The sequence below is a fragment of the Toxoplasma gondii genome, chromosome IV (assembly GCF_000006565.2).
Source record: "Toxoplasma gondii ME49 chromosome IV, whole genome shotgun sequence".
NCBI lineage: Eukaryota > Apicomplexa > Conoidasida > Eucoccidiorida > Sarcocystidae > Toxoplasma > Toxoplasma gondii.
Window position 1 is genome coordinate 364,003 of NC_031471.1, and position 11,422 is coordinate 375,424.

The 11,422-nt window shown below is 50.8% G+C and overlaps 1 protein-coding gene across 1 annotated transcript; it reads left to right on the forward strand.

Annotated features, from left to right (window-relative positions):
* Positions 1-1,215: 1,215 nt before the first annotated feature.
* TGME49_320430 (cell-cycle-control protein (translation regulation), putative) lies at positions 1,216-11,422 on the forward strand. The gene is made up of 14 exons (XM_018782991.1): positions 1,216-3,910; positions 4,231-4,391; positions 4,964-5,139; positions 5,730-5,898; positions 6,326-6,487; positions 6,820-6,939; positions 7,371-7,437; positions 7,784-7,854; positions 8,155-8,283; positions 8,885-9,043; positions 9,519-9,585; positions 9,807-9,973; positions 10,319-10,456; positions 11,174-11,422. Exons 1-14 carry the CDS (start codon positions 2,227-2,229, stop codon positions 11,291-11,293), a joined length of 3,390 nt encoding a protein of 1,129 aa, XP_018638064.1. The 5' UTR covers positions 1,216-2,226; the 3' UTR covers positions 11,294-11,422.

Genomic DNA, 11,422 nt, shown 5'->3' on the forward strand with positions numbered 1-11,422 from the left:
CCTCCAATACGTGAAACGTCCTTCACGGAAATCGGAAGACCTCTCAAAGGCTGTGTCAAGAAAGCATTCCCTTTGAAGCTGCGAACGCGCTAAGCAAGCCTAAACTCCGTTTCCTCGGCTTTCTCTGAGAAACTGTGCCTCTAAGCTGATTTCCGCCCGTTCTGGCTGTAATTTCCTTGACTACACTGCCACGATTTTCCCTTGTTTTCTTTTGGAAGCACTCACTTTGGTACTCATTCCGTTTGTTGAAGTCGTCTGTTTTGTTTTGACAAAAGCTCAATGCCACCGCTATATCGAAATGCATCTCGCGATATCTATCTCTCTACACACACTCTCTCAATCTATCTGCATATATATATATATATATATATGTATATATATATATATAGGTATATGTGTGGTTTTATAATCAGATCATGTATACCTCTTCCCCGTTCGTGTGTCGCTGGGCGGCACGTTGAGGCGAGATTCTACTCGGTCTTCTCAGCGTTTCGGCCGGCAACTCTGAAGCGGATGTTCGTTGAACGATTCGCCTTCGCTGCGTGACGGATTTTGCGCAGAACTCCCAGCTTCCCCAAGTGCGGACAGCTCCGGCGTTTTTTAAGGTGTCAGATTCGAGAGGCAGGGGCGAGGAGACAGGGAGGGAACTTGATCTTTGTGTACGAGAGTAAAAACAGCGTTCCAGAGTCGCTCTTTCTCCGCCTTCGTTCGAGAGACGCTTCTCGGAAGGAAGCAGCAGTACGGAACAATCGCGTTTCATCAAGAAGTCGGGAGGGGGGAGGCACCAGCGGGGAAAGACCAAAGAAAAAACGAGGCAAATGGTGGCAAAAAGACGGCATTTGTCTTCGGATGTCGGTCAAACTCTCTCTTTCTTAGAAAGGAAAAAAAAGTGACTGTGCGTCTCCATAGACCCTGGCGGAGCGTCGTGGCGACCAGGACCCCTTTATGCGTTATGGAGACACTGTGTGCGTCGAAGCGTCTCTTCTCGGTAAATCTGGAAGGCTCCAGTTCCCCGTTCTTCGTTTTTGTTCCTCTCTTTGTGCTGATTTTCGAAAAGGGAGAGAGAGCGTGACTGTCGGAACTCTGTAAGTTTGCGCTGCGCTCATCCCCCCGTGCATGCAATCTGTCGTTTTCTCGCCAGCGTTTCGCTTTCGTTCAGTCTCCCTCTTGCTTGCCTTTTCCACGCGAAATTGAACTGTCATCGTTTTCCTTTCACCGTGTCGCTCCCTCGGCACTGTCTGTTGCTTCTCCTGACTCCTGCTGCTCTGTGCGTTCTGTTCTTGGTCCTGCCTTTTCTGCGGATTTCGCTGCTCTTTCTTTCTCTGCAGGCGTCCTTGAAGCGCCGCCTCTTCTGGTCTCGTGATGGTTGTCTCTCTCGATGCCTGCTTTCTACGCCTCGCGGTCTGGCGAGTTTCGGAGCTTTTCCTTCGGAAAAACTGCAAGCGTTCCGCGCGTGAGAACTCTGTCTTCGTTCTTCTCTTTCCTTCCTGGGCGTTCTGTGGCGCCGCCAGTCTGTCCTCTCCGGCAGCACCCTTGCATGCAACATTTTCCCCGCGTTGTCTCTCTTCTGTTTTTTGTGTGCCTTCTGTCCAGTGGTTTTCCTTTCGCTCCAAGTTTGACGACTTGTTTCCAGCCTCACACCCAGACACTGTGCAGGGTCCGCTGCGTTGACCGTTTCCCCCAACCTCGATCGATTTCTTCAACGCCGGCTCTTCTCCCTTTCCTTCAGCTTCCTTTCACTCCCTCCCCTGCGAACTGTCTTCTTCTTTTCTTCTTTCTCGATCTGTTTTTTCTGTCTCCTCTCCGCGGGGGACTCTCTGCCAAAACTGCTCTTCTCTCATAGTGCGGCCGGCTCTCTCGTCTCCGTTTCCTCTGGGGGTGTCGCAGTCTCTTCCGTGCTTAGCGAAGTATTTTCTTGTCTCGCTTCTCCGTTTCTTCCATCGTTTTTCGCGAGACGACGCTCTGTCGCTCTCCCCGAAAGAAAGCAGCTACTTCCAGATGCTCTGTGGTGTCTCCGTTTCCATCCTTCTCGTAGAGTCGTTCGTCGACGAAGTCTCGTATTGGCTCTCTCGCTCCGCGTTTCTCGTATGTCTGTGAGGACCGATCACGCACCAGGAAGCGGCAGAGAGGATCCGAAGCCAGGCCGTTCGAAGCCTCGTTTTTCTCTTCGAAACTCGAAAAGAAGTCCTTGTTTTCTCAGGTCCTCGTACCGAGCTAAACACAAAAATGGCGCCGGAGGGGAGAGCGCGTCGTGAGGCCTCCCCGGAGACAGGCGACAGAGAGAAGCAAGGCGCAGAGAGATACAAAGAGGAGAGAGGAGAAAAAGCGAGGGAAGAGAGAGAAGAAAACTGGGAGATGAGGAAAAAGGGCTCGGAGGAGAAAGAGGAGGAGAGACGACGAAGACGCTCCGAGAGCAGAGAGGCGGAGGGTCGGCGCAGAGAGTCGCGCAGAAGAGAAGAGAAGAGAGAGCAGAAAGCGGGAGGAGAAGAGAGGAATCCTTCGCCTCTCAAGAGACCGAACAGAGAGGGACGAGACGGGAGGGAGGAAGGGAGAAGAGAGACGACGAAGAGCGCGGAGGCCTCGTCGGAGAGTGGAGAGGAGCAGAGAGAGCGGAAGCGAAGGCGACGCGCGGAGAGACGATTTCAGGAGCGAGAGAGATCTGCACAGAGGGAAGAAAAGAGAGACAGACAAGACAGATCCCTCGAGAGAAGAAGAGACCCTCCGCCCAGCGAAAGACATTTCGCCGAGGATGAGAGTCACGACGCAAGGGAGACACGAGGAGACTATGGCGAAGGGAGAAGACGAGAACGGAGACGAGAGACAGACTCTCAAGCCGAAGGCGACGCTTTGGTGAGGAAGACGACTCGGAGAGAAGGCGATCGAGAGAAGAAACAAGAGGGAGAAGAACGAGATGTGAGGGCAGACCGACAGGAGAGGGAAGCGCGAAGAAGAGAACGAGAGAGAAGACGCGAGACCCATGGACGGTCGGAGGATAGGGACGAGGTGAGATCTCGCGGAGGAGATCCCCCAAGAGAGGAAGTTCGAGAGAGACAACGAAGAGACAGAGAGAGAGAAAGAAGAGAGCGAGGAGAAGATCGACCGAGAAGTCGAGAAGACGGCGTCCGCGGGAACCACGGACGAGAGCGACGCGACAGAGACGACAGTGCAGATCGTGCGGTGTCGAGAAGAGAACGCAGGGGAGAGCCGGAGATGAAAAGAGGTTCAAGAAGAAGCCCCGATAGAGAGAGCAGAGAGGAACCGGCGGTGAACGGAGCGGACAAGCATGTACACCGCGCAAGAAAAGGCGACGGCATGCTCGCGGCTCTCGACGAAGCCCTCAGTGGAAAAACGAGAGACGGACGCGAAGAGAGAAGAACGAATCGCGATGTGCGCCGAGGCCGAAGGACGGAGAAGGAGAGAGAGAAGGAGGGAGACAAGAAGCGAGAGAAGAAGCGAGACTGTTCTTCGTCCTCGTCTGGAGAAGACGAAAGAGAAAACCTCGAAAAAGCGGGTGCGGAGAGCCTCACAGCTCAGCTGTCACGAAGGGCGTTCTCGGCCGTCGTCCGCCAGCGCGACCAAGAAAGAGAACAAGAAAGAGAACAAGAGAGAAGAGGGGGCTTCGAGTCTCGAGTGAAACGCGAGCCTAGAAGCAGCAGCCGAGAAACTGAGAGAGGGACAAGAGGCAGAGGCCGGTCTTCGTCGCCTTCGCGTCGCGTTAAATCCGAGGCGAGTGGAGACGCGAGACAAAGCGTGAGAGCAGAGAGGAGAGAGCAACGAGACGGAGAATTCATAAATCCTGACCTCGTTCGAGACCTCGAGAGAGACTGTGCACCTCAAGTCGACCGCGACATGGAGGACTACATGAAAAAGAAAGTTTCCAAGGTCACCGCAGAGACTCTCGGTCGCGCAGGTAGGACTGCAGGAAGAGCAAGAGACGGAGAGCCGCGGGGAAAGAAGGATTGAGGGAGAGGTCGGAAAACGCCTCTTTGAGACGAGAGAAACAACGGTTTTGGAGACGCGGGAAGACACACTCTCTTGATGCATTTCTCCGATCCGTTCTCCACTCGCGTTCCTGTCGGTGTATCTGTCTCCCGTTTCGCTCTGCGGCTCGCCCTTCGCTCTGCGGCTCGCCCTTCGCTCTGTGGTTCGCATTTCGCTCTGCGGTTCGCGTTTCGCTTTTCCTTTCAAGTGCATGCGTCGCGTCGCCTTCGGTGCATGCGGTTCCTTCAGGGGGTGTCTACGTTCCACCCTTCAAGCTCGCGCGGCTGCAGCAGCAGATTTCCGACAAGTCTTCGGTGCCCTTCCAGCGACAAGCATGGGAGGCCCTCCGCAAGTCCATCAACGGTCTCGTCAACAAAGTGAACGTCGCCAACATCCACAACCTTGTCCAGGTACCTTCGCGAAATAGACAAAAGGAAAAAACGACGAATCAACACACACATACACACATACATATATATATATATATATTTAGATGTAGATTTAGATATAGATATAAATATGCATATATGTCTATATCTGTATATGGGTATATGTATATATCTGTATATGGGTATATGTGTATGTATGTATAGATATATGTATAGATATCGATAGATACATTCTTTTCTGTTGTGTGGATGCTTGGCGAGAGGCATGCATAGTCACGTACCTGTATGGTTGGTCTTAGGGATTGAACAGTTTTTTCATCTGCGTGTAGATTCCTTAAGAAATGCAAATTTCGAGGTGACCCCAGGTGCGCGGAAATGTATGTGGGTACGTGGACGTCGTCCGTGGTTTGGAAAGCTTCAGACTTCACAACGCGTTTGCTCATTTAATTACTGATCCACTGTGGCTGCTGCGGAACTCGACCTTCCAGTCTCCTTTTCGAACTTCAGGACCTGCGAGTGCACAGTGTCGTTCGCCTTCTCTTCCTGTTTTCTCCAGATTTCCGCTCTTCCGCTCTTCTCGTTTTTATTTCCAGGAGCTGTTTCGAGAGAACTTGGTCAGAGGTCGCGGCCTGCTGGCGCGTTCCATCATTCGCGCGCAGATGGCTTCACCAGGCTTCACGAACATCTATGCAGCCTTGCTCTGTATCGTCAACGCGAAACTTCCAGAAATCGGCGAATTAGTTCTCAAACGCGTCATCCTGCAGTTCCGGTCAGATACGCCCCCCCCCCTCTCAAACGAAACGTCACAGTCCTGCTCACGACACACACAAATACAGCCAGAAGTCTAGACAAATCGATGTGCATGTAGACATACATATATATGTGTATCTACGTATATGTGTGTATTCTTGTATATAGATCTACCAATATATATATATATATATATGAGAGTACAGTAGATGAGGAACATCAACGACAGAGACGACTCTCTTTAACGCGAGTCCAGGTTCGTTGCAGCCATTACCGTTTTCCTCACCAATGGCTTTCGAAGGCGTTTCGAGTCTCTCCTGATATGCGAGTGTATCGAGGAGAGAGATACTTACATGAAGGTCCGTGAAATGCGCCTCTCTCTCTACGTGTAGGAAGAGGTTCAGATACCTGTAACCATGTAGAATACACATATACACACATATACCTTTGTTTATTTATATATATATATATATATGTATATATGTATATATATATATATATTTGTATAAATCAGATGCATGCGTCGACACGTCTGTTGTTGTTTGTGGGGCTTTCGGCTGGCTGACCTTCGCGGAACGAATTTGAAAACGTTTTTTTTTGTCGTTGCAGGCGAGCGTATCGTCGAAACGACAAAGTCGTTTGCTTGGCATGCGTGCAATTCCTCGCACATCTAGTGAATCAGCGAGTTGCCCACGAGCTCCTCGCTCTGCAGCTTTGCGCATTGCTTCTTGACGAACCGACGAACGACTCCGTCGAAGTCTGTGTCGGCTTTCTCACGGTCAGTCTCTCCACAGCCACAGACCAAAGCAGTGCGAGAGCTGCGCGCTTCTCGGACTGTCTTCACGGTTCCTCTCTGCGGACTTCTTGCCTTCAACGGCGGCTCCCTTTCACCCCAGATCCTCTTTTCTCTCTTCTTCCTCCGTCTTCTCTCTATATATATATCTTATCTAGCTATTTATCTATCTATCGCTTCCTTCTCCTCTGCGTTCTCTCTCTGTCTCGGCGTTTTCTCTGTGATTCGCTCCGTTCTCTTTTCGTCGTGTCTGCTCTCTCCACTCTCGTTCTCCTTCGGCGCCTCCTCTGCTCTCTGCCTTCCGGTCCGACCTCGCGTTCGTCCGCGGTTTTCGCTGGAGTTGGAGATCTCGCAGCTTCTTTTTCGAAGCGAAATGCGGTTCGCGCGTTTGCCTGCCTCTGTCTCTTTGCAGCAAGTGGGCCAGGTCCTGTCTGAAGTTTCTCGCCGAGGCTTCGACGCCGTCTTCGAGCGTCTTCGAGGCATTCTCCAGGAAGGCTTAACAGATAAAAAGACGCAGTACACGATTGAGAAGCTGTGGGATTTGCGGAGACAGAATTTCAAAGATCACCCTGGAGTACGTTCGAGGAAAAAAGAGTCTCAGATGTGCACACAGACTCCATGTGCTTAGGAGGTCCCTCATCGCTAGGCTTCTCGCGTTTTCTCGATCTCTCTGGGAGAACACAGAGGCGAGGCTCCTATCCGTCGCATTTGTTTTTCTCTGATTTTTTCCCTCGCGTCTCTGCCGGGCGTTTTCCCCTTCTGAGGTACCTCTTCCGTACTTTGTTTTTTCGTTTTGTGTCTCTCATCGCCGCAGTTTCTTCTGCTTCCGGCATCGCTCCCTTTCCTGCTGTCTTCGGTCCTGTTATCTTTCGCATGCGCCGCTGCGACTTCTCTCGCGCTTCGCAGGTCCCGGCGGAGCTCGACCTTGTCGACGAAGACGACAAGATCACGCATGAGATCGACCTGCTCGCCGAGGACTTGAAAGGCGAAGAAATGCTCAACGTCTTCCATGCGCAGGACCCCGAGGTCCGTCGAAGCAGACGACAGGCGAAAAAGAAAACCTGAAGGAAAGAGTCGAAGCAGCGAGGGAGAAGAAGAAGACGAAAGAGAAGAAGAAAGAGAAGAAGAAGAAAGAGAAGAAGAAGAAAGAGAAGGAAGAGAAAAAGTGGAGGACAGGAGAGAACAGAGTCGAATGGCAGAAAGAGTGCACAGCGAAGAGGCGAGTGTGGAGAGTGACCTTTGAGATCCGTTAACTTTTTGCTTGGCGTTTCGCGTCGAATCACCGAGGAACATTAGAAAAATGTTCCTTGTTTTTTGTCGTTTCTTTTTCTCGGGCAACACAGGAGACAAGAAGAACTCATAGAGGGTTTCGCGAGGGTAGGAGATCGCAGGCTTTTCCCTTTCTGACGAAAGGTTCAGTCGCTTCTCTTCTGTCGACATTCTCTGTCCTTTTTCAGGAATTCGCGAGCGACGAGAAGAAGTGGGCGCGCCTGTCAAAAGAAATTCTTGGCGAAGAAAGCAGCGGTGAGTCTGTGTGATGAGCTTTGTTCTCTGTTTTCTGCGCATGTTGTCTTTCGGGCATCTCTTCGTCTATCTGTTTGTCTTCTGTCTCTGTTTCTCTCGCCGTTCTGCTTCGTCGTTTCTCTGTTGCTTTCTCTTCTCTCGTGGTTTTCCCGATTTTTTCGGGGGCTGCTTCGCCTCAGCTGCTGCGCGTTCTCACGCCGTTTCTAGGACCTATTTGTTTCCGCTACTTTTTCTCTTTTTCCTGAGTGTTTTCTGCCGGTGCTTCACCGCATGTATCGTCCTTTCGCTGGCGCCGTTCTTCCACGGAGGGATCCGACATCCGCTTCTGTCTGTCTGTGTCTCGCAGACTCTGACGCCTCCAGCAGCGACAGCGAGGCCGAGGACGAAAGCGAGGAAGAAGAAGGAGAGGGGGAAAAGGTGCGAACTGCCGAGAAAGAAATGTTATCGTTTCGTTTTCTTTTCATGGCGTTTGTCTTCTTCTCAGCCTCCTTCTTCCTTCATCGATCTTCTCTTCCTCGGATGCTCTGCCTCTATTTGAAGCTGAGGAGAACTATCTGCTGTCTGTTTCTCTTTTTTTCTCTGTCACTTTCTCTGTTCGCGACTGCTTCTGTCTTTCTCATTGAGGTCCTCGCTCTCATGTTTCGATTGACGCGCGTTCTTCGTTTGTTGTTCACTTTCTAGTCCTGCAGTGGTTTTGCTGGCTCTCTGTCCCCGCAGGCCACAGTGAAGATTCTGGACATGACCGACGCGGAGATCATTCACATGAGGAAAACGATTTATCTCTGCATCATGTCATCGCTGAACTTTGAGGAGTGCGTTCATAAAATCCTAAAGATGAACATCCGGGTACGAATCCAGGCCGGAACTGCAATGCTTTTTCTGCGGCCTCCCCCTCACGCTGCCCACCCATCAATGCGCGTCCTTCCTTCTCTCGTCGCTCTCTTTCACACTCAAATATACATATACACGTATACATACACACATATATACATCGCATACACATCGCATGTGCATATATATATATATATATATATATATATATATATATATATATGCACGTGTGTGTATCTGCAGAGACATATTAACCTCGCAACGTATACACGCGTATGTAAAATAGTCCACACTTATACATATATATATATATATATGCGTTTATGTTTATATATGTCTATGTACATAGAAGTAATTCAGTCCAATTATATATATATATATATTTATATATGTTATATAGGTGCGAATTCGAATGCGTCTTTATTTGCGTAGAAGAGCCATGATTGTGCTTTGCGTCTTTGTCGTGGGGAGTAGATTTTTCCTTTTGTGTGAGATCCTGGGCGCCGTTGTTCAGGGTTGTCTGCGCGTTCCTCGGACCTCCCGGACGGCTGACGCAGGAGGTTTTTTCCACTGGCGATTGCCTTTTATTTCGGTGTGGAAACGTTTTTTTTCGCAGGAGGACTTGGTCATGGAAGTCGTGATCATGTTGATCGACTGCTGCGCCATGGAGCGCACATTTCAGCGTTTCTTCGCCCTGCAAGCGGAGCGGCTTGCGAGGCTGAATCCTCGCTACTCGGAGTGTCTGCAGGAAGCGATGCGGCGACAGTATCACACGGTAGGCGGCGAAGGACTCTGTTTGACTCGGACGAAGAAGACTCCGAAAACGACGAGGCTCGTCGTTCAGGGAGGAGCGAAACACACTGATCGAGGAGAGAGAGAGAAAGACAGCGAATGAGAGGAAGAGAGAGGACGAAAGAGGTCAAACGACAGAGAAGGAAGAGCGAAAGCAATGGCTCCGTCGGCGGTGGGTGTTTTTCCTTCCTAGTTTCAGTGTGTAAGGAATGCGTAGGTCTATCGGTTTATATCAACGAGAGTGGTATGGATCATGGTCGGCGTTTCCTCTGGCACCCTGACGAGGAATTCACAATCTCCGTTGTCTCTTTGTCTTGCACACTGCGAGACCTTCTCCCGTCTCGCGGGAGCTCTCTGCTTCCTGTCGGCAGGAACGTGGATTTCTCTGTGATGATCTCTCTGGGTTCTCATTCCTCGTTTTCTCCACATCGGAGTCGCTCGTTTTCTTTCTCTCTCAGGTGCACCGTCTGGAGACAACGAAACTTCGAAACACAGCCAAGTTCTTTGCCCACCTTCTCCACACAGGTGACCTGGAATTCGAAAAAACCTTCTTCTTCTGGGGAGTATACACTACGAGTTGGACTCTACCGGTTTAGATCTTGAAGGTCAAAACTTAGATCTACCTGTTAGCTTTAAACTTCTTCAAGAATTTTTTTAAGTCGATCACAGACGACTTGGTCAGTTGCAGACGCGTAGACTCCCGTTGTGTCTAAGGGGATTCCATGTTTCGTTCGCTTCTGCTTCAGATGCCATTCCCTGGACAGTGATGGAGGTCTTCAAGCTCACAGAAGAGACGACGACTTCGTCGGGGCGCATCTTCATCAAGATTCTCTTCCAGGAAATGTCGGAGCATCTCGGTTTGAGAACTCTCAATGAGAGGATCCACAGCGAAGACATGCAGCCTTACGTGGTTGTACGTTAAACGAAAATCTTTTGGGATTCAGTTCTTTTTCTCTTTTCTCTTTTCACGCTTTTTCTGACGCTCCCCGAGAGTTCCTCTCTTCTCTCTCTTCTGCTGCTCGAGTCTTTTTGCCCTGTTTTTGTCATCTTTCTCCTCTCTCTTTCTCCTCTCTCTTTCTCCTCTGTCTTTCTCTGCTTTCCTTCCCTCTTCTCTTCTTCTCTTCTTCTTTTCTTCTCGCGCGTCGCCTGCCTGCACCTTGCCGTCTTCGCCTGCACCGGTGCCCCCCTCGCTCTGCGGAAACTGCGTTCTTGTGCATTTCACTTGAACATTTCTGTTTTCGCCTCGATGTGTCTGCAGGGGCTTTTCCCCACGGATCATCCGCGGCATCTGCGCTTCTGCATCAACTTTTTCACAGCGATCGGTCTGGGCGGCCTCACCGACAAACACCGTCAACTCCTCGCCGAGCTCCAGCAGCGCGCCCAGCAGGAGCAGGCCGTAAGTCTCGAAACGAAGTCGAGCAGAACGAACTGGAGAAGGAAGACTTCGAGGAGAAAGAAAACACCAGATGGATTCGAGGCGAAGCGACCCAGTCGGCTGAAGAGAGGAAGAGTGCAAGGAGATGTGGAAGCGAAGGACGGCAGTGGCAGTGGTGTGAAGGGTGAAGGATGAAGGATGAAGGATATGTTAGACAAAGGAGGCAGGCGAGAGACATCCCAGCTGGGGACAGCAAGAAAGGTTTTGCGAGAAAAGTCTGCTGTTGTGCGACAAAGCCAGTGAAGCGCTGCTTCTTTCGCGCTCTGTTCAACGGTCCACAACGGTCCATGAGGAGAAGCAGCAGCCGACTTCAAACGCGCATCTCCGCGCAGCGAGGCTGAGACGAGATCAACCGTTGCTGCAGAGCGTTCTGGTTTTCATCGCGTTTCTGCGTATTTCACCTGTGTCGCGTGCTCAAGGTTTCTTTGTCCATCTCAACAATTCCTTGTTTTGAGGTCTCTCAAACCATTTGATTTTTGTCATGTTTCTCCGCCCACATCGCAGCGGCCTGGACTCTTCCAGCCTTCTCGTCTTGCGCCCCGCATCTGCCAGTCGCGCGTTCCTTGTCTGTCTTGTTCTTTCCCGCGGAGCTTGGTTCCCGGCCGGTCTCCACTGGCTTTGCTCTTCTTCGGTCTGCTAATAGTTCAGCTCTTGCATTTGTCTTCTTTCCTTTTGCAGCTTGCCGCGGCTCAAGAGTCAAGTAGCTCCAGCTCGAGCTCCAGCTCCAGCTCAAGCAGTTCAAGCTCGAGCGACTCTTCGTCGGACTCTTCTTCCTCCGACAGCTCTGACAGTGACTAAGGATGAGAGAAGAAGAAGCTCAAGAGAGAAACGAAGAAGAAGAAGCTCAAGAGAGAAACGAAGAAGAAGAAGCTCAAGAGAGAGACGAAGAAGAAGGAGATCAAGAGAGAGACGAAGAAGAAGGAGATC

Bases quoted from the DNA above. Each gene is read 5' to 3' on its own strand.
- TGME49_320430 (XM_018782991.1), top strand. From the start codon at position 2,227: ATGGCGCCGGAGGGGAGAGCGCGTCGTGAGGCCTCCCCGGAGACAGGC. The intron at 6,488-6,819 runs GTACGTTCGAGG...CGCGCTTCGCAG, and splicing joins ATTTCAAAGATCACCCTGGA to GTCCCGGCGGAGCTCGACCT. The intron at 9,586-9,806 runs GTGACCTGGAAT...CTTCTGCTTCAG, and splicing joins TGCCCACCTTCTCCACACAG to ATGCCATTCCCTGGACAGTG.